Source organism: Panonychus citri, unplaced genomic scaffold (genome assembly GCF_014898815.1).
Source record: "Panonychus citri isolate SS breed McGregor unplaced genomic scaffold, ASM1489881v1 Contig00077, whole genome shotgun sequence".
Classification (NCBI taxonomy): domain Eukaryota; kingdom Metazoa; phylum Arthropoda; class Arachnida; order Trombidiformes; family Tetranychidae; genus Panonychus; species Panonychus citri.
In genome coordinates, this window is record NW_026515482.1 from 251474 (window position 1) to 275019 (window position 23546).

The following is a 23546-nucleotide window of genomic DNA, read 5'->3' on the forward strand; positions in this document are numbered from 1 at the left end:
AGAAAATGAAAAATGTCAATTGGCCATTTGTCCAAACAATTGTTGATCCAAACCCTTAGCATTCAGAACGATGTCAACCAACAAGTCGGAATCGATAGTCGCCATCTATGGATTTTCAAAAAATCCAAAAAAACCGTTGGTCAAAAGAGGAAAAGAGAGCAAACCGACAGATGGCGACAGTCGAATATGTGAAGTTTCCTCTTTCCACCACTAGAGGAAAATGTGAAATTAGCGATGGAAAAACATCGATGTCGATTAACGATAGTATTGGAAAATTTTCCATTTTACTTGATTCTCTTTCTTTTTCTCTTTCCCCATTTAGCCGCCACCATCGAGGTTCAACTTTTCCGCTCTTTTCAATTTCTCCCCTTAAACTCCTCCCTTTTCTCTTTCTTTATTCTCTTTCTTTTTATCGAAAATTTCAAAAGCCGTATCGATATTTGCATTCGATTATCCCATCACTAGGCGCGACTGTGTATTCTCAGTGTGTAAGGTTTAGTGCTATAGAACAATGAAACATTTTGTTTTTTTGAATTTAATGTGAAATTAATTTTGATTTATTTTTGTTTATTTCTAATTCTCAATTTATGTGAATTAAACATCTTCACCTTGTAACGCATCTTCATCTGTACCTGATTTTATTGTTATATTGCCTTCGCTCTCTCCCTCTCTTTTTTTCTCTCTCTCTCTATTCTCACTATTTCTCTGTGCTCATTTTTCATTTGACAAAAAGTGTGTGTGTGACTTTATTTTCACTGTCTATTAATTCACATCATGGATAATAAGGTAACTTCATCTCCGGCCGGTTCTTCAACCAAATATACTATTGGTGATTTGGTTTGGGCAAAGATGAAAGGTTTCAGTCCGTGGCCTGGTAAGATTGTTGACCCTTCTTTAGCCAATATGAGACGTTTACCGGGAAATTTTCGTAACAAGCCAACCCAATGTGTCTACTTTTTTGGCTCAAATAATTTCGCCTGGATACCTGAAGAAGCAATTAAACCATATAAAGAGTTTAAGGAACAATATTACAAATTGAATAAAAGTAATACATTCAAGGAGGCTGTTGAAGCCATGGAGGATTATATTAAAAAAGGTGGAACTGGTGATATTCCCATGTTATCTCCAAGTGACAAAAAAGATGAAAAGAAAGAGGACAAGAAAGAGGACAAGAAAGACGAAAAAGACAAGAAGGAGGATAAAAAAGAAGACAAGAAAGATGACAAGAAGTCAGATAAAAAAGAAGACAAGAAGGAAAGAAAAGAAAGAAGTTCAACGAGTGCCACTCCATCATCGTCTCATCAACGAGATTACAGTCGTACGCCATTTAAATCTAAGCCTAAAAAGTCTGCAACACCGAGTAATAATGCTGAGAATGCATCTACTTCTTCACCAGATAATGATGAAGAGCCCGCTGGTCCACCTGCCAAGAGAAGCAAAGCCGCTCCATCTGAAGACATTTCTAGCACATCTTCCCCAGCACCTAAATCACCCAGTAAAAGTGCACGTAACATTTTAGATAGAACCTCAAACTACCTTCTTGATAATACAAATACACTTAACAATCAAAGCGAGTTAGATATTGGTACTGTTTCAGCTAAATCTAAAAGTATCAAAGCTTCATCTCTTAAATTTGGTTTCATTGGTCTTGGTTTTATGGGTCAACGACTCTTGAAAAATCTTCTTAACTCTGGACATTCAGTTACCGTTTGGAATAGGACTCCAAGTAAATGTAAAGATTTTATTAAAGCAGGAGCAACTAAAGCAACCACCCCAGCTGATGTTGTTGCTGCATCTGATGTGACTTTCTCATGTTTAGCTGATCCTCATGCTGTCAAAGAGATAGTTTTTGGTAATTGCGGTGTTCTTGCTGAAATGAAATCGGGTAAAGGTTATGTAGAAATGACATCAATAGGACCTGATACCAGTAACGATGTTAATGAGGCTATTATAGCACGAGGTGGTCGCTACCTAGAGGCTCATCTAATTTCTGGAGGTAAACAACAAGCCGAAGAAGGAAATCTTACCGTTATCGTCGCCGGAGAAAGGTCTTTATTCGATGATTGTGGCTCCTGTTTCCAAGCCATAAGTAAGCATTCCTTCTACTTGGGTAATCAAGTAGGCGATGCTTCAAAAATGGGACTTTTGGTCTCTATGCTTATGGGTAATCTTATCGGGTCTCTAGCAGAGAGCATGGCTCTAGCTGATAGAACTGGATTATCTCAGAAAGATTTATTGGAAATTCTTTCACTTTCACCACTCAATTGTCATACATTGATATCTAAGGGTAAAGGAATGATTGAAGGCGGTTTTGCAACGGAAATGCCATTGACACACATGCAAAAAGATCTCAGACTAGCCTTGCAGTTGGGTGAAGCATATGAACATCCCTTACCCATAACCGCATCAACTAACGAGGTCTTAAAGCATGCTAAGCACTTGGGTTATAGTGACCACGATGTTGCCGCTGTTTATATCAGATCGAGATTCTAACCTTTCAAAAGCAAAAAATTAACATCAATTAAAATAAGCAAAAAGGAAGCAGAAAAAATTGAAATTAATGGCCAGCATCAGCTTCTGCACTTGTCATTTTAATTACAAGAAATTTTTTTTGACCATTACACTAGCACGTTGATGAACTTCACAATCATCATCACCGTCATCATCATCTTTCTCATCATTTCATCTCTTTATCTCGTATATTCTAATCGAAAGGAAGAGCGCGATCAATGCTATACAGAAGAGAAAATCCCATTTTTTCAGTTAATCGGAATGAAAATCATCCATTCATCATTCAACTTGAAGAAATTTATACAACAAATCACATCTCCTACCCATTACTACACACAAACACATACATACAACATTAATCGAAAACCACAAACTCACATTATCATAACATAATGGAACTAAATTACAAACAAATTGATTACAAAATTGTACTTCTGATCCACAGAGCTTAGAGGACAGATGCAACATTTAACCAGAAATTCTGTTCGATATGATTCACTCTAGATGATCTTTTCTCTTTCTTTCTTTCAAATGAAAATTCATTTTTCTTTCCATCACATTAGAATGTTTTCCCTCAACTCTCTTGTTTAATCTTTTTTTCTTCCCTCTGCATCAGTTTATACTTATCCAGTTTCCATGTCTTATATACTTCAATTTAAATAATCTCGCTCAATTCGACGCTTAACTAAAATTTCCATCTCTATTTCTGTAAAACTGTTCGTCTCTTTAAGGATAAAATAAAAACATCAACAAAATCAACCTTTTAATTTTAATCGATCGAAATTAATTTCATAAATATTAACATGGATCACTCGATCAACCTAATTCGTTATATTCTAATCTCTAAAGTGAACAAAATTAATGATCCCTGCGAATATCATTTGCCATTCCAAAATTCGAATAATTAATTAGAATGTCCAAAGTATTAGAACAAAAGTCCAGTCGAAAAATCGAACTTATTAATTACTCCGAATGACAATCAGTTCTTTTTTCGACCCAGTGAATAGCAATTGTGTCGCTTGTCAAAAGTCTCAAATTAGGATTCTCTTCATCTGCTAATAGATTTTTCTAATCTTAAATTGCAATCGTAATCGACAATTTAGATTAAATTAATACTCGTTCTGGTGTTTTTAGAATATCAATTCGTGTTTTCATTTTCACATTTTTCGATCAATTGATTAATCGAATGAATTGGCTCGAGATTCAATCGAGTTTAAAAAAGAAAGAAAAACTAATCGATCTCCAAAAGATTAATCGTCTCAAACTCGAACTTCCTTCATTAAGATAATCGATCTTTTCGATCTTCAGTCAATATTTTTTTTCATTGAATTTAAATTTCTCTCTATTGTTTTTATTTGGTCTGTTGTGATTTATTTCCATCTTTTTTCATTTATTTTTTTATTTTGACCGTAATTTAATTAATTCATCATGTCTGGTGAAGATTTAGCTGCTAATTTACGTAATTATTTGATCCAATTACAACAAGCTGAAGCTGCTTTGGCTGGAGATCCTGAAAATGAAGAGCTACTCAAATTAAAATGCGATTTAGAGGTAAAGCTTAAATGCCTCTTGATTGTTATTTTCACCATCTCATATTAATTTATCTTATAAACATTTTTACGTGTTAATCTCTTGTTTAATCTCTTTATCTTTTGTTATTTTCCTTCATCTTAGGAAGTCATAATGTTGACTAAAAATCTCATGGCTGCTGAAGGAGCTCTCGAAGAAGAAGCTGAGACTGATGTTTTGCCGCAGAATTTAGAGACAAAACATAATTTCGAATCTGGAGATATTGTAATGGCTCCCTGGTCAACGGATGGACAGTAAGCATTAATATTCTAATGGGATCATGAAACAATCTATGTTAATCTTTGCTGTTTTTGTCGCAAATCGACAAACTCTTCTTGTTGCTTTCACTTTTTCTTAGATTCTATGAAGCTGAAATAGAAGACATCATGAGCGATGGTCAGTGTAATGTAATATTTTCTAGTCTACCAAATGGAAAGACTAAAGTATCCGAAGTATGTTTAGTCACATTACTTAAACCAGTCCAAGGAAGTAAAAAGAAAATGAAAATCGATACAACAGGATTTGGAACAATTTCTCGTGGACCAAAAGGCCTCAGGTCTGATGATGCGTCTTCATCTTCTCAGTTAAATTCTAAACAAAAACGTATGCAAATCCAACAGCATAGAGATTATTTGAAGAAGAAACAACAAAAGAAGCAAAATCGTATCAAAGAATTGGAAGAAGAACGAGAAAAAGAGAAGAGTAAATGGCAACAATTCAATCAAAAGGTGAGTTTCGACTTTTCCAATTTAAGTATAAGGTCACATTTATTTCGTTCATTTGGTTCATATGAGTATAATTTTATTATTATTTATTATCAAATGATTCATTTATTTCCAATGATGCAAACACACAAAAAAATTAAACTCAAAATATCAAGTTGCTTGATCTACCCTTCAAGTTTCCAGATGATCTGATGATATTGGTAAAAATTGTTTGAGTGATATGAAGATGCTAAATTAACGAGGATAACAATGAATCAAATCGTTGAAGAAACTGAAAGGAAACAAACCCGATGGTCTTTGATGTCGTGAACTCTGTCAATCGCTTTAAATGTATCGTGCTTTTCACTCATAAGCATTAATTCATGATGTGTTAATCCCCCATCTAATTATTATTATGTAACTTCCTTGAAAATGACAAACTCTAAATCCCGACAGACTCCCAACAATTTACCTTTCTAATTGTAAACCTAATCTCTATTAGAGTACTAATATTTTGTTTGTTTTGTCCATTTCTAGGCCATGAATAAGCATCTGAAAGGTGCGAGCTCTTTAGCTAAGAAAAAGAGTATCTTCAAGTCCCCTGATACTGTCGAGGGTAAAGTCGGGGTCGGAACTTGTGGAATCGCCGGTAAACCAATGACCAATTTCGTGGTGGCCGATAAATATAAACGAGGTACTTCAGCCGCCTCATCATCTTCATCCACACCTTCATCTCTTACACCAAGATATCCAAACCTTCACTCGACTGTTCATCAACACAAGTACAAATAATTACGATAATCATCATCTTCATCTCTCTTTATCTACAATTAATCACATTTTCATCTAATCAAAGGCCATATATTGATGAGATTACAAGAGACAACATGGCAAATATTGATACAACTGTGAACATTTTGTTTCTCAATTCGTCTATTTTTTGTCATTGAATAATTATCTAGATCAATTAACGTTTAACTGATTCGATTGTAAAGAAAATTAATCATATTCTCTTTTGTATTGTAAATGTTGGTAGATTTTCATCAAAGAAAAAACTAAATTTTGACGCAATTCAATTTTTCCTTTTCATCTTGCTTTCATTCCTGAATACCCTTTAATCTTGTTTATTGAAAATAAATTCAAATGAAAATCAAGTGAAATTCAAATCAGAACTTGATATTAACTTTTATTTTTGATTCATATTAGTTAATACATTTTGATGAATTGTTATTTCTTTTTTTTTTGATTCAACCCTTTAGAACTCATCACTAGACCTTTTAACTCATAATGACCTATGGTTTTTGAATTTGAAATGATAAAATTGTTGCCTATTTTTGATTAATTTAATTTAGAATTTGTATTTCTATTAGATGAGGTTAATCCTTGGAAGATTCTAGATAAGCGATAACATCGGCTCTTTCTTGCTTCTTCTTGATACCGGCGAAAATCATCTTGGTACCTGGTATGTATTTCTTAGGATTCTCAAGGTAGATATTTAAAGTCTCCCTACTCCAGGTAATACCTAAAAAAAATAAAAGAAAAAAAAATTAGACCAATTAAATTAAAAATAGAATCACAAGTCCTCATTTAAAAATGAAAAGGGTGAGACAAGGTCATAGAAAAGGGGAAATAGTAAGAGGAAAGGAGAGAAAGAGAAAAACTGACGTTCAATTGAACTTGCCGGAGGGTAGAAACGTGAAATTGTCGCAAATCTTGTAAATTAAAACTAACCTTTGCTTTTATTTGCATCAGTATAATCGAAACCTTCAGCAGATCCAGTTTTTCGTCCAACTAAATTATATAAATTAGGTCCTTGCTTGTGTCCTTTACCCTTTTCAGCAACATGACATTGGCCACATTTTTGGATGAAAATTTTTTTTCCTCGAGTTGGATCTCCATCAGGTAAATCAGCCATTATTTTAATTAAAAATAAACTCTTGGAGACACAGAACAAAAAAAACAATCAAATAAGAAAGAAAAATCTAAATCAATAAATTATCTTTTAAATTACAATTAAAAGTCACTTGGATCGTCCTCAAGCCAATTGAGTTGCTCACTGAATTAAATCTGATGCAATTGAGAAAAGATGAAGGCTCATCTCGCCGAATCAACAGCTTCACCTTGAGTTTCTATTCTCAGGCAAAGATGAGCCATGAGTTCGGCTTTTCTCGCATTTTCTGAATTTCTATTATATGAGATGACGTAATAATCCACAGGAATTAAGATGATTATCTATGGACGACGAACCAGAAAATGATGGAAAATTGAGAAAGAGCAAATTCAAACATTTTCCCATTGTTCATTAATTCATTGAGTTCCAATACGAAAACTAATTGTTCAATTAATCAAAATGAATTTTTAATCATCGAATTCAAGCCAGTTGATTAACGACTGAAGTCGAACAGGAAACAGCTCACAGTTAGACAACCTTCCAAGTGCGACAGAGAAAAAAGAAAGAGAAAACAAAGAACCAGAAAAAAAAGAAAGACACATAACTAGTGACATCTATTGTCTCATTTTCCATAAATGATAAGCCGATTTCTCATCAGCGCTTTTTTTTAATCTTTCATCAATCTTTAGTTTTTCACTTTTGAAAACTTAATTCTAGACAAAACAAAAGAGAAATGAACACTTTTTGATCAGACAATCAAAATAAACTTTTCTTCCAAAAAGAAAACAAAATTCATAGAAAATGTTTAAAACAAAATCATTGAAAAGAATCAATTTTGATAAAAAATGAAAATTAATCTTCCTCTTGATTAACTTTTCACCTAAAAATCAACCAAGATAAATTGATAGGACAACGAGAAAATTTGTCCACTAGAAACACAAAATTTTTCAGACAATTTTCACCCAAAAGACTAATTGCTAAATTGATTATTAGTTGATTGATTGGTTGAATTAATTGTTACAAGAATAAAAGATTCGTGAGAATAAGCTATTCTCACGACTATCGATAGATATCGATACGAGATACTTTCGATATCGATATTTTCTGTTTCACTAAAATTGAATCAATATTTTTGTCTCTTTTTTTTAACCGATTTAATTTGATTGACTAATTGTTATTAATTGTCAATATTAACGAAGCTTTTTCTCTACAATCTATTGTTTAATTAACTTGTAGCTTTTTTTGTTTAGTTTTTCTTGTTCCTGTTGTAAATTAAATAGCAAATTATGGATGATTCAGATGGAGATTCTCATGGGAAGAAAATGTTTACTTCCAAAAGTGGTCCTGGTGGCGGCGGTGGTCATGTTAATAAGATTCAAAAAGTGATGGTACAACCAATTAATCTGATTTTCCGTTACCTACAGAATCGTGCTCGTATTCAAGTTTGGTTAAATGAGAATGTTAATCTACGAATTGAAGGACATATCATTGGTTTCGATGAATATATGAACCTTGTCTTGGATGATGCCGAAGAAGTTTATACAAAGACACAGACAAAGAAATCGATTGGTCGAATATTGTTAAAGGGTGAAAATATTACCCTAATCATGAAAACTCAAGAATGATTATAATTTAAACCAAAAGAAAGAGAGACAACAAACAACCAAATCGCCAGATTAAAACGAAATTTTCATTTTTTATATCATGAGAATTTTTTTTAAAAAAAACAAAGTTAAGATCCAATTGTGTGTGTGTGTATGTGAATGTGTATTGAAAAAAGGGATAAGAGTGAGGCTCGAATTTGCTTCAATAAATAATCGTTTGCATTGAACAATTTAAATTCTTGAAAGAATTTCTTTTCTTGTAAGCAAATTGATTCTTTTCTTTTTTTTAAAAAAAGGTGAATTTTTTAAGAAAGTGAGAGAGAAACAGAAATTAAAGGTGGTGATTAAGGTGAGATGATGATTGTGGTAGTGAAAGTAGTAGAAGTAGTAATTGGGGGGTGATTATGTTCTTGATTGTTGGTTGATGATTAGACTCGTTTCTTGAACAAAGATGTTGATGTTATCTTCCATCGAGATGATTTTGATTTCCATCTAATCCATGAAGTTAACCCGGTCTTTAGATTAATGTAAAGTGTTGAGATCTCATTGATTAAATAAAAGGTAAGACCAAAGGAAAAGGTAATTAAAGATGAAGCCAGACTCTTGGAATCAGGAACAAGTTCACCATGAATCATTTTATCCCAAAGTAAATTGAAACCATTGATAATGTAAGTTAATATTACACAAGATGAGATGAATGAGAAAACAATTAGAGCTCCGGTTATGCTGACAAGGTCCGAGTGACTTGGAACAGTCATGATTAATCTGGTTCCAGAATGTGATAGAATTGGATCACTTGGAGGTATTGATGATGGAGTAGAAATCAAGTAATTGTGACTCTCATCGACAACACTGAGACCAAAATCAAACAACATAATGATGATTGTTGTTGATTAGAAAATTGTCTTTGTTTTGTTTTGTGTTGAGAAACAAAATTCCAATTGAATTTGGGCGATTTTTAACTGATTCAGCGATGATTTAAAAAAAAGGGATAGTCAAACAATCAATGGATAAGTTGTGAGTTGATGATTGAGGTTAAAAGAATTGGTTAAGATTAGGATTAAATTAATTAGATCCAATTAAGCTCACATACACAGCGAGTAAAATTTTGGTTCTCTTTTCATGTAATATAGATTCTCTCTGGTTGTTTACACTCATCTAATCACTTATAGAGTGAAAGATAATTCAAAATATTTGATGTTGATGAATGAGATGATTGTGAGAATGATGGAAACGTTGATGATCCAGTTTAAAGATTGGAAATCACTTTCACCAAAATTGTAAAGACCATGAAGAAAACAATTAAACGTAAGTAATTAAATGAGCAATTGCGATTATGTGAAATTGCAAATGTTTTTCATTTCCTTTGTTTTGATACAATTTTCATAAACAAAATTAGTGTAGGAGTAAAAGTTGAATCTCTTGTTGACTGTTAATTGTTGCCAATGTCAATGGTCTGGTTGACAGTGATTCCGATTGATTGTAATCAAGAGTAACAAGAAAACTCAATCAATCAATGGATGAAACCAAGAGACAACAATTAACCAGAGAGAAAGAAAAACAAAACAAGTCGGTAGACAAAAGGATGAAACTTGTTATGTGATGAAACCAAAATGATTTAAACGTTTTCACAATTTAAGAGACAATTTAACAAAACTGATGATCACAAACACCCAACAGGTAAACCAATAGACACTCAAGGGATAAGACAAAAGGTTAATCTCTATGTACACTAATCCATGACTATTGAAGACTAATGAAGTTAATTGTTGTTTTCTCAACAACAACCACAACAAGAGTTAACAATGAATAGTTAACAGGATCAACCAGAAATTAGAAATGACTTTTTTTCTTACTTTCTCTTTTCTTTCTTTCTTTTTGTTTCTCTCTCTCTCAACGAACCAAACCTCGAATCGTTGTTCAGAATCAGGAGAAGATGATGAAGATGATGATGATGAAAAGAAAGAGAAAAGAAAGAGCTAATGATGATAAGAAAGAGAGAAAAGAAAGACTCAATGTCATCACTTTCTCTTTCATCCCAATCCGGTTTCTGTTGTGAGTTAATTGTAAATCCATGGTCACTTTTGATTCACATTTCCAGATTATATTCAATACTTTACATTCACTATTAACTAATCCAGTTGTGTAAATTATTCCAATTTCATCAAATTAACTCTAATCTCTTAATTATTTTTATATAATTTCAGGATAGTAAATAAAATTATCAATGAATCTTTGAGATTGTCAATCCTTTTGCTTTTGATTCTTGATCATCATCGATAGTTAATCAACAACAATTAACCTTGGTAGCCCTTCACTTGACTTTTTGTTTCTTTTTTTTCAATTGTGATTAACTTAATTTAGATCCTGCTGTGTGTATTCAACAATTTAAGGTCAAATATTTAAGTGTTAATCATATCTTGTTATGTTTTTTACTTCTTGATTGTTGTTGTCTCTCATTTAGATTATTATATATTTAAGTTAATAGTGATATATTCAGTTGATTGTGACCATCAAACAATTTGATTAAAGGTCATTTTAATGATAAAGTAGAAACAAATTATGATCAACAATCAATTGTTATGATTGTAATACTGTTTAATATTGAGTTGATTTAGTTGTTGATCAACTTTTGCAAGAATAGAAAGTGAAATTAATTGTTTCCGAACATTTCAATTTCTTTCTGATTGTTAAAACTTTTTTCTTCCAACAATCAAATCAATTGATTCTCATTCAACAATTATTTTAATTGTATAAATTTTAAGGTAAGGCTATTAGGCGATGTCCACTTATTAATCAATCCTCCCAATGGTCAACAATTAACACAATTGTTACAACCTAAGAAACGGAAAATCAATGAGTTAATTGTTGTTAAAGTGTATCAGTGACAATCAAGTTAATTGAAATGAAAAAGAAACAATTTCTATTATTTAAAATTGAATTAGTGGTTAACCCTCAATCATCAATGAGAATTAATTAACTAATCAAGTACATTACGAAGTTTATTGTGATTAAAAAAAGCATCAACAATTTAATTTCCTTAATTTAATCTCTTCCTACAATAATAAACATACAGGTAACAATTAAGAAAATTAAGAGTATCATTAACGTTAATCATTAACAATTTGTCTCTCATTCCTTAAGGTCACAATTTATTTTCGAAAAGGTCAAATCATGATCATGATTTAATCACAATCAGTTTGTCCAAACAGTTGATTAGCTAGGAAGAGATTAAGATTTAATTGTTGATTTCTCATAATAGTGTTGACCTTGGTCAGTGTAAAATAGTGGATGAGAGGAGGAAACAATTTAGTTAATTGGGCGTTGATTTAGTTGAATGTTTAGTTAATCAAAAATTGGGAGAATTAAAATTAACCTTGATGATTAAGAAACTGTCGTTCATTTGGATCATTGAAATGCCCTCAAGGCATAAAACTAAACCAGAAGAAGATGTTAAATATTCAAGGTTAGAATTTAATTAAATTAAATTGTTATGATTAAATTTAATTTCCTTAATCTGATAAATAAATTGTCGTTCGATTGAAATTTGTCAGAAAAAAACAAACAAATATAGAGTAACAATCAATTTAATTATGTTATAATTTTGTTTAAATTAAGGTCAAAGATGATCAGTAAAGTAACAATTTATTTATTTCTCTTTAATTGTCATTTAATTGTCGTTCATTATTTTATTGATTGTCTCAAATTGGTAAACTGATTTGATGAGATGTTTAATCATGTTGATTATGTTCAAATCACGAAATAAAAAAGTTTATTTAACTAATTGTTTAAACTTTTACATTGATTTTATTATTTCCTTGTTAACCTTAATTCACCTCTAATCTTTTAGACAACAATTAAAATTAATTGTTAATCGTTTGACTTTAACATTTTTCATTACTCTTCAATATCTTCCTCTTAATTTGGTTGTAAGATTTAATTTACTTGATTGTTGTGGACACAATTTAAATCAAAGGTCACATTGAATCTAATTATAATTGATCAGGTCAACTCGTTTTTAGATTTTAACAATTATCACAAATCAACAATTAACAAAGAAACACAATTTCATTATCATAATTAGAAATGATTAACCATCTATCAGATTTACAATTAATTTGATTGTAACAATCAAGCTAAGAAACCTACACAATTAAATGAATACAAATGGATAAACCCATAGATAGTAATTTAAATAATTCATGATGATTGTAACAATTAAAAACCTACAACAAAAATGTTAACATGAGTAATATAATGCTAATTACTAATATACAGATTATAACCAGACAATTAGTTAATTGTGAGCTGTCTATTAAATTTATCTGTAATTAGCCAAACACCTACTTTCTTAATTGTTAGTTAATTTGATTTCATGATGATTACTGGAAAAGGATTAGAAAGCCAAACCTTTTTTTTCAATTGGTTTGTTAATTGTTGTGAAATTGAACAACTTAATTTGATTTACTTGTGATAACATTGAACAATCAAGTCAACAATTAAAGTCTAAAAGTTAAATTGCTCTTGATAATTTGAAGATTTAAATTTCTCAAGGTAAATATCATTCAAAAACTAACCACTGATTATGTTGACTACTATTTAAAGCAAACAATTAGTTGATTAGTTAACTAAATCAGTGAAACATGAAAATAAAAATCTCGTTTAATTTTATTTTTTCAAAGTCAATTGACCTTAACTAACCTTGGATTTAATTGTTGAAATTTGTTGGTGAAGTTTCATCAAAGTTTTTACAAGATTAACCTTGAATTGGAATGGCAATCAAGTTAATTGTAAACGGAATTTTGATCACAATTAACATGGTAATAGATTAATCCAAGTGTATTTATAATATAAAAAAAATAACAAGCCAAATGATCAACAGGTTTATGATTGTGATTAGGGAAACGAGTTAACAACAATTAAGTTGATTGTAAACGATTTGTTCAAAGGAAAAACATTCAAGTTTATATTTCTAAGTGAAAGTTAATTAACTTAATTGTTAACTCACAGTCAATGATCATTATGTTCATATTATTTACAATGATTTGTATTGTTATCACGATTAATTGTTAACTTACCTGAGGATAGTAACAATTAATGAGTCATACTGATTGTGTTTTTCTCAAACAACAATTAGCAGATTTTCATTGAATTTCAGTTGTAAAGTATTTTCCTAAACCATTTCTTTGATTATCACAATTAACATTAAACAATTAACTCATCAATCTACAATTAATTGTTAAATCATTCTACTTGATTGAATATTGATTGTTAACTGATTAAATCATCAATTGACATAATGATGATTTAAAGCTCAATAATTTACAATTTGACGACGACGATAATTATTGTAAATTGTTAACAATTAATCACATGGATTTACAATACTAATTAATGTTGAATATCCTTCGTCTACAATGATTAACATGATCTTGATAAAAAAAAATTGATTGTTGGAAGGTTAAAAAAGTAACTAATTCTTAATTGTAGTTAAATTGATTAAGAGAAAAGTAAAAAAATAATAATAATAAATAAATAATTAAATTGAACATAATTTTAATCATAATTATATAAGGATAAGGAAATGTTAATCATAAATCGTTGTTAAATGATTAATATTAATCAATCCTTGGTGCATTGAACGACTTTCAAAGTTAATTGTTCAAGACACTTAATCACTTAGCATTTTGATTGAAATAAATGATTAAGTGAAATCAGATTTTACCTTTAAAATGATTTAATCAACATTTAAACCCCTTAATTACTCAACTTATATATTACATACTCGTTTTACTCAACATTGTAAACAAAATGATTAGTTAATCATCATCAGAACCAGATTTAGGTTTGTGATTAAGTTAATTCAGTAAGATCAAGATCCAAGGTCTATGAAACCAGAATTTGTTCAATCGAGGATGAAAATGAAATCGTTTTTTTTTCTCGACAATTTAATTCTTAAGGCCAATCGTAACCTTGTAGATTTCAATGATCACCATGATCATGAGGATTATTTCATGATAATTTCTCAGGAACAATTGAAAACATGAATTACAAGAGATGAGAAGAAGCAAAAAAAAAAGTTAGATTGTAATTGGACAGAAACGGTTAGACAATCAATCGATTATTTAATTTCTGTTTGCAAGTTAAATTGTTGTTGAGAAACAAAAAACAATTTAATTTGATTGAAAAGCAAATGATCAATTGTGATCTCACCAATGAAAGACAATCAAATTAAGATAAACAAAAGATTACCATTCAAATTGAACTTCCATTAGGTTTGATTGTTGTACGAATAATCAACAATTAAGATGCAAAAAAAAAGGTAAAGATGAGTAAATATAATAGTTGATTAACTTTGATTTGTTTCTTCATTGATTCAGTTGATTACTAATTAACGAGATCCTTAATTGCGGCCAGTGTTTAAATTGTTACCAATTTATTTACACAACTTTTTTATTCATCTATTTGATAGTTTTTTTTGTTAATCAACATGATGATTATCATTATAAACCTTTAATGAATTGATTTGATTATCCATCTTTTGACATGTTAAATTGTAATCAGACAATTGAATCTAATTGTTAAAAGGTTGTTACTCTTGGACAATTTAAAAGTTAATGTTGAAACAAAAACTGTGATTAGTTGATTATGATTAAAATTGAAAAGGTTTGATTGGTTGGAAGGTTAAATTGTTATAATAGAAAGTGAAAGTCAATCAAGAGCAGCAAATTAACTCGTCTATTCAACTATAATCAAATCAACTCACAATTTAAGGTCAATTGAAGATGATTTATCTTCCTTATCATCATCATCTCTTTCTTTTTTTGTCTATTTCTCTCTCTTTTTTACTTTCATTTGAATTTTCATTCTTCATGATGATCTCATAATAATCTACATCCGTTTCCTTTTACATGTGAGTTAATTTTTCTTTCTTCAATTGTAACAATTAATTGACCACAATAAAGTTTCAATCAATTGACAACTTTAAACTCCAGCAATTTGATCCCAATTAACTAATCACCGTTATGGTCAATTGATTGACCTTAACACTTATTACCTGTTAATTGTTGATAATTTTATCATACAAAGTCTGAGATTTAATTTAATCGCAACTGCAAACACAATTAAAATACTAAAAGACACATTAACCATAAATTGTAATTAGCTACCTTTCATAATTATTTAAGTTAATAAGTGATAATTAAAAACAATTAAATGACAGAAACAAATGACATCAATCAAAGTGAATTAAATCAACCACGAATGAGAAAGACAGACAATTAATTAACATTGAAGATTGCATGTTAACCTATTGTATTGTAAATTGTTGGTCAGATTAAGGATAAATTAGAATGACCAAACAATTGTAACAATTAAAATCTCTCTCTCTCTCCAAATCAATTATCAAACTCGACTAATCAGTGGACTTGATCATTACTTGATTGTTGTTTCTCTCGTCGATCAGATCTCCAGGTCAGTTTTTCGTCTCTTTTTTTTCGCATTTCAATTTGATTTCACTTTCTATCACTGATTATCATGATTATCGCTAAATGTTGATTATAAATATAATCTATATTCTTTAATTCAGTTGACCTATCCAAAAGAAGAAAAGAAAAAAAAAGTTCGTTAAAAAAAGTCAAATAGCCGATCTAAAGTGTTCGTTAAAAAAAAGAGTCCAATTAACTGTAAATATTATAATCTGATTGATCAACTGGTAACATGTAACACAATCAACAACCTCTAAAGTCAACACCATCAGACACACATTTACAATCATCTCAAACTGAGTTAATAATCATAATAATAATAAAGTTAATTCAGTTGATTCATTCATGATGATGACCTGCCTTTGACCCAGAATCATGGTTCATGGTTCATGTGAATATGTTTCTCAATCAACTTTGATTGTTTGGTGAGTTGCTTGTATTTAAAATGACCTTTCAAATAAATTCAATAAAGAGAAGAAGAAGAAAAAATTTCCAAACTAAATGAATCAGTGATCGAAAACTTTAAACAATCAACTAATCACAATTCTGAAGCGATTGAACAATAAAAACGATTTACCTTTTCATCAATTCTCCAATGGTGATAAAGTGCAACACTTGAATATTATGTAATATTATGTATTTAGTAAGAAGGTTGAATTTTTGTACAATTGTGAAAGAAACAATTAACAAAAGTTTTCTTTGTTTTAATTGTCACAATTAAAAATTTTCAATTTTCTAAAATTCGTGCGAATTTCAGCTACGCCATCTAGTGTTCGTTTTAGAAACTATTCGAGTGAATAGAAAGAAAGAGAAAAAGAAACAGAAATATTTTCTATTTGAAGAAAAACTTGCGACCTAGTGACATCTATGAACGAATAGATTATTCATTGTTTTACTTTTTTTAAGTTGAAAATTTTAACTTTCACCTTTTAAATTGATTGTTGATTTCTTTAATTGATTGAAAACTTTAATTACAATCAATATTTTCGGATTGATTTACATGATTAACGGTTTATTAACTCGTTCATTAGCTGTAGTTGTTACTGGTCGCTCAATTACCCAAGGTAAGCGCTTGTATTTTTTTATTTTAATTCATATTCTCACTAATGTTATTCCTGTTCTGTTTCAATTAGTAACAATTTACATTAGTAGAATGTGATTAAATTGAGATTAATTGACGTTGAAAAGCAGATTTATCTGATCTCATTTAGCTGACGTCTTGAGAATAAGAGAATTCGAAGACATTTCAAATGAAAAGGATATTATCCATTTGATTAGCTTTATGGTTTATTACTCCATTTGCTCATCTTACTTGGTTTCCATTCTCATTTTTCAATAGACCCGCTCAGAGAATCGATTTTATTATTCTTTTTCTCATATTTCGGCTTATCTGTAGATCGATTTTATTCTAATCGGTATCATACCTTTTAGCAACAAAATTTGTTGACTGTGCAGTTTCATCAATTATCTCGTAACATTTTCTAATTACTCCTTCTTTTTCTATAGTTTACTCATCATTTAGACTAATCACCACATCTTCTCTTGGAAAAAAGTGTTTGTTGGAAAAGCTAAAACCTTCAGTGTCACTCTGTTTTGATCGCCAAATCACCATGTCAACTTTTCTCAAAGCCAAAAAACATTATGAACGATTACCCAGAACTGTAATTCCAACTCTTTACAAACTGGAACTACAACCAGATCTGGAGAAATTCGTCTTTTCCGGTAAAGTGGACATCGATGTATCTGTTAAGGAAAGTACTAATTCGATTACCCTTAATGTTTCTGAAATTGAGATTCAAAAGGCGACCTTTAAATCTGGATCACAAGGTAAGTGTGTAGTTGTAATTAAACAGAACAAATTAATCTGATTATCTAGTATTAATTAATTTCTCTACTATTAGATTCATCAATGGGCCAGGTAACTCTCGATCCGGTGAACGAAAAAGCCTTGATTAAGTTTGGTGACAACCTTAAGACTGGAGATGGTGTTTTATCACTTTTATTTACTGGTATTTTGAACGATAAAATGAAAGGTTTTTACCGAACCAAATACACGGCTCCTAATGGCGAAGAAAGATATGCAGCAACTACTCAATTTGAGGCTCCTGATGCCCGACGTGCCTTCCCTTGTTGGGATGAGCCTTCATTTAAGGCGAAATTTGAAGTTACCATTATTGCTCCGAAAGACCGAACAGTTTTATCCAATACTGATCCAGTTAGTGATATTCCACACCCAGAGAATCCAAATCTACGAATTGTTAAATTCTCTCCATCACCAATTATGTCAACTTATCTTCTTGCTTTTATTGTGGGTGAATATGATTACTTGGAGACAATAACCAAGCGTAATACAAGAATCCGAGTTTACACCCAGTTGGGTAAAAAGGACCAAGGGACATTCGCACTCGAAGTAGCTTCAAAGTCATTGACTCTATTTGAAGATTATTTTGATATTCCTTTCCCGTTGAACAAGCTAGACCATATAGCTATACCTGATTTCGCATCCGGTGCAATGGAAAATTGGGGATTAATAACATATAGAGAAGTAGCCGTTTTAACAGATCCATTGAACTCATCATCTGCTACCAGAGAAAGAATTGCTATAACAGTTGCTCATGAAACTGCTCACCAATGGTTCGGTAATTTAGTGACAATGGAATGGTGGACTGACCTTTGGCTTAACGAGGGTTTTGCAAGTTTTACTGAATATCTTGCAGTTGATAAAATTTTCCCTCATTTTGACATTTGGTCTCAATTTGTTGCCTTTGCATCACTTCCCGCACTTGATTTGGACTCACTCCGAAGTAGTCACCCTATCGAAGTACCAGTTGACCATCCGGATGATATTGACTCAATTTTCGACTTAATTTCATACGAAAAGGGTGCATCAATCATTCGAATGTGTCATGATTGGATTGGAGATGATGTGAGTTTTCATTCGTATTCTTAATCAAAGTTTTACCAAAACTTCATTTAAAAAATAATTTTGATTTTCAGGCTTTTCGTAAAGGATTACATGAGTATCTTAGTAAACATGCTTATGGAAATGCTGTTACTCAAGATTTATGGGACTCATTGGAAGCTGCAAGTAATCAACCTGTTGGAAAGACGATGCCCACATGGACTAAACAACTCGGTTATCCGGTGATTAAAGTAGAATCAAGACAAGATGGAAACAATCGTGTTCTTAAATTAGAACAACAAAAATTCTCTATTGATGGAGTATTAACTGACGAAGAGAAACAAATGATGTGGATGATTCCAATCTCCATAATCACTTCTAAAGATCCAAACAAAGTCGCCTTATCAACTCTTATGACTGAAAGAACAACCGAATTGATTATACCAAATGTGTCTCCGAATGATTGGATTAAACTCAATCCAAAAGTTATTGGCTTTTATAGAGTAAATTATTCGACTGAAATGTTGAACCAATTTAAATCAGCAATTTCATCGAAACAATTAGTAGCTGTTGATCGATTACAGATACTTAATGATTCATGGGCTCTTGCTCTTTCCGGTAACATCTCTACTCGAGTTGTCCTTTCGCTCCTTGAGTCTTATTCTGATGAAGACAATTATTCAACTTGGGTCGCTATCGATAATTGTTTCGGTAAACTGGGCTCGCTCCTTTCTTATACTGATTTAACTGATAAATTCAACGCACTAGGAGTAAAACTTTATTCAAAAATATTCGATAAACTTGGATTCGAATCGAAAGACCCTAACGCTCATACAGAGAATCTCCTAAGAGCTTTGGTTCTTAATCGATTGGCCAAATTTAAATATGATCCAGTAATCAAACAATCACATGTTCTATTTAAAAGTCATTTGGAAAGCAAACCAATCAATCCGGACTTGAGAAATTGTGTGTATCGATCAGTGGCTTCGTCTTGTGATGATCAAACTTTCGACTCTTTCTTTAAGGTATTTACACCATTTTATTGCTGATTTATTCACAATTCTTATCGATTTAAATCTCTTTTTTCAGTTGTACCGACAAGCAGAACTCAACGAGGAAAAAGTCAGGCTATTACAAGCGACCGGTGCCACTTCCGATGTTGAAAGACTTCGAAAGGTCCTCCAATTCTCCCTTTCGGTAAATTACTTTATTACTTTTCATTTGTCTTATAAAATTCTAATTTAACGTTTCGTCAAAATTAAAATCAGAGTGAAGTTAAATACCAAGATGGATGGATCGGTGTTATATCGACCGTGGGCTCAAAAAATGGTCGTGAAGAAGCTTGGAAATTTTTCAAAGAAAATGCTGCTGAATTCAAAGAACGTTATGGATCTCACCATTCGAATGCCCGTTTAATTGCGGTGATTATTATGATTTTAATTCTTTTTTTTTCGTACAATTCTAATTGTTTATTATATTTTTTAGTGCATCATTTCCGATTTCGCCTCCGATGAAAAAGCCAAAGAAGTGGAAGAATTTTTCTCGCAAAACTCATTCTCTGGCCACGAACAAGTTATTCTTCGAGGTTTGGAAAAGATCAAATCAAACTCCGAATGGTTGAAACGAGAACTCAATGATATTAAAGATTATCTTGATTCTAAATCAAATTAATCTCCCATAAGTTTTATACTTTATTATAACCATAAAGAATTCAATGTTTTCTCAACAGATGAAAGTAATTTACTACACTTAATTAATTAAGATTAAACTGGATTTAGAATAAGAAATTTCTTCTAAATTTACTTAATTACCGTCATTTTTTCCCTTCAATTCTAAACAATTAATCCAACGAGGATAATAAATGTACACAAAAATACTTGAGACACAATCCTAATCAATCTAGTTTAATGTTTACAAGTCATCAAAATAAAACAATTAACCAGTTAATTTGATCATTTGAAATTCAAATTATCTAATCACAAGAGTAACAAACTGTCATCATGACACATGAATGAATTGACTGATAACCAAGAAGTTTTTCCTGATCTTTACTCCAGACAATTAGTAAATAATGTGATCCGTTGATTTTATTGTTACAAAAAGAAAACAATTAACAATAAATCAAGGCGAATCACATCTTAATCATTTGATCACCTTTTTGTCGACAATGTGATTAATTTGTTAATAGAAAAACGTCTCACCAATTGGGTTCGGTTCCTTTTTTTTTGTTTCTATTCTTGTGAAGGTAAACCAAGTATTGGATTCTGATACTCTTGGTACTTGATTATTTGAAAGAGAGTTGATTATGTTTTCAACTGTTGTTCGAAGTGAAATTTAATAACCAACATTTCCTTGGAAGAGTCTAAATATAAAGGCTTCACTGTGGACAATTAGCTGAGAATCAAATTACAAAGATCAAAGCAACTATTCAGTCTGTTGTTTTCTAATTTGTGGTAACAATATTTTGTTGTTTCTTGTTTTCCCTTTTCTGTTTCGGATTAACCATATTGGTCAAGTTTTCATTGTTTTTTCAACTTAAATTGATTCAATTGTGATTAGATTTTGTTTCAAAGTGAAAGTGTCTCCGATCTGAAGGAAATGTCACCGCCGATTTCATCAGTTAAACCCAAACATTACAAGAGGTTACCAAAAAATGTGATTCCCTCATTGTACAAATTGGAGGTGACACCGGATTTAGAGAAATTTGTCTTTTCCGGTAAAGTGGACATCGAGGTATTTGTACACGAAAGCACTGATTTGATTGTCGTCAATGTCGCTGAAATTGAGATTCAAAGGGCAACCTTTAAATCTGAATCAGGGGGTAAGTGTATTTCTATTTCCTCAGATCAAAACAAGCGTTCTGGTTTCTACCGGTGTTGACACATGAGGCGATTGTTGTGTTACCATTATTGACAATTTTCTCTTTTTTTATTTTCTCTTTAGTGACTCATCAAGGACAAGTGACCATTGACACGGTTGAGAAAAAGGCCAATATCAAATTTGCCCAGAAACTTAAAACTGGAAATGGTGTCTTATCGTTTATATATTCTGGGATTCTCAATGATCAAATGGTTGGTTTCTATCGTAGCAAATACAAGGGACCAAATGGAGAGGATCGATATGGTGCTCTTACCCAATTTGCGGCCACTGAGACTCGTCGGGCTTTTCCATGTTGGGATGAGCCTTCATTCAAGGCGAGATTCGAGGTGACCATTATTGCTCCGAAAGACCGAACAGTTTTATCCAACACTGATCCAGTTAATGATATTCCACACCCAGAGAATCCAAATCTTAAGATTGTTAAATTCGCTCCATCACCAGTTATGTCATCTTATCTCGTTGCTTTCGTAATTGGTGACTATGAGTATGTGGAAACGACTACTAAACGTAACACACGAATACGAGTATACACACCGTGGGGAAAAAAGATCAAGGGACATTCGCACTGAAAGTGGCCTCTGAATCTCTCACTCTTTATGAAGATTTTTTCGATATCCCGTTTCCCTTGGGTAAATTGGATCATATCGGAGTTGCTGATTTCGCTTATCAGGCCATGGAAAATTGGGGTGCGATTATGTATCGAGAGATGAGAATCATTACTGATCCTTTAAATACTTCATCTTCTACCAAAGAAGGTATCGCATTAACAGTTTCTCATGAAACTGCTCACCAATGGTTCGGTAATTTAGTAACAATGGAATGGTGGACTGACCTTTGGCTCAATGAAGGATTCGCCCGTTTCACTGAATATCTTGCAGTGGATAAAATTTTCCCTCATTTTGACATTTGGTCTCAATTTGTTGCTTGCGTATCACTTCCTACTCTTGAGACCGATTCTCTTCGTAACAGTCATCCCATCGAGGTACCAGTTTATCATCCAGATGATATTGACTCGATTTTCGATCAAATTTCCTATGGAAAGGGAGCATCAGTAATTCGCATGTGTTACAATTGGATTGGAGATAAGGTAAATTTTCACCAGTTTCTTAATTCAAAATTCCACGTAGATCAAGTTACATAAATACTCAAATAACTCATTTTAATTGTTAGGCTTTTCGTAAAGGATTACATGAGTATCTTGATAAACATGCTTATGGAAATGCTGTTACTCAAGATCTATGGGACTCATTGGAAGCTGCAAGTAATCAACCTGTTGGAAAGACGATGCCCACATGGACTAAACAACTCGGTTATCCGGTGATTAAAGTAGAATCAAGACAAGATGGAAACAATCGTGTTCTTAAATTAGAACAACAAAAATTCTCTATTGATGGAGTATTAACTGACGAAGAGAAACAAATGATGTGGATGATTCCAATCTCCATAATCACTTCTAAAGATCCAAACAAAGTCGCCTTATCAACTCTTATGACTGAAAGAACAACCGAATTGATTATACCAAATGTGTCTCCAAATGATTGGATTAAACTCAATCCAAAAGTGATGGATTTCTATCGAGTAAATTATTCAACTGAAATGTTGAACCAATTTAAATCAGCAATTTCAGCGAAACAATTAGTAGCTGTTGATCGATTACAGATACTTAATGATTCATTGGCTCTTGCACTTTCCGGTAATATCTCTACTCGAGTTGTCCTTTCACTCCTTGAGTCTTATTCTGATGAAGACAATTATTCAACTTGGGTCGCTATCGATAATTGTTTCGGTAAACTGGGCTCGCTCCTTTCTTATACTGATTTAACTGATAAATTCAACGCACTAGGAGTAAAACTTTATTCAAAAATATTCGATAAACTTGGATTCGAATCGAAAGACCCTAACGCTCATACAGAGAATCTCCTAAGAGCTTTGGTTTTAATCGTTTGGTCTCTTTCAGATACGAACCAGTAATTAAAGAATCTTGGTCACGATTCAAGA

General features: G+C 31.6%; 4 protein-coding genes across 4 annotated transcripts; 3 read left to right on the top strand and 1 right to left on the bottom strand.

The window, feature by feature from the left end:
* Window positions 1–455: 455 nt before the first annotated feature.
* On the top strand, window positions 456–5860 carry LOC128386974 (cytokine-like nuclear factor N-PAC). The gene is made up of 5 exons (XM_053346102.1): window positions 456–2481; window positions 3940–4062; window positions 4186–4334; window positions 4439–4808; window positions 5322–5860. Exons 1-5 carry the CDS (start codon window positions 775–777, stop codon window positions 5574–5576), a joined length of 2604 nt encoding a protein of 867 aa, XP_053202077.1. The 5' UTR covers window positions 456–774; the 3' UTR covers window positions 5577–5860.
* An 84-nt stretch (window positions 5861–5944) lies between these two features.
* Window positions 5945–6853, bottom strand: LOC128387188 (cytochrome c-b-like). Its single transcript, XM_053346368.1, has 2 exons — window positions 6516–6853; window positions 5945–6306 (listed from the first exon to the last, which is right to left on the bottom strand). Exons 1-2 carry the CDS (start codon window positions 6697–6699, stop codon window positions 6161–6163), a joined length of 330 nt encoding a protein of 109 aa, XP_053202343.1. The 5' UTR covers window positions 6700–6853; the 3' UTR covers window positions 5945–6160.
* Window positions 6854–7790: 937 nt separating this feature from the next.
* On the top strand, window positions 7791–8515 carry LOC128387186 (small nuclear ribonucleoprotein E-like). Its single transcript, XM_053346367.1, has one exon. It carries the CDS (start codon window positions 7962–7964, stop codon window positions 8298–8300), a length of 339 nt encoding a protein of 112 aa, XP_053202342.1. The 5' UTR covers window positions 7791–7961; the 3' UTR covers window positions 8301–8515.
* Window positions 8516–16633: 8118 nt separating this feature from the next.
* LOC128386975 (puromycin-sensitive aminopeptidase-like) lies at window positions 16634–23539 on the top strand. The gene is given in 11 exon segments (XM_053346103.1): window positions 16634–16830; window positions 17273–17593; window positions 17668–18692; window positions 18764–19693; window positions 19758–19865; window positions 19937–20089; window positions 20154–20336; window positions 21228–21489; window positions 21612–22082; window positions 22085–22635; window positions 22719–23539. Coding segments are annotated over 11 exon segments (4869 nt in total). The 5' UTR covers window positions 16634–16766; the 3' UTR covers window positions 23520–23539.
* The last annotated feature ends 7 nt before the right edge of the window (window positions 23540–23546 follow it).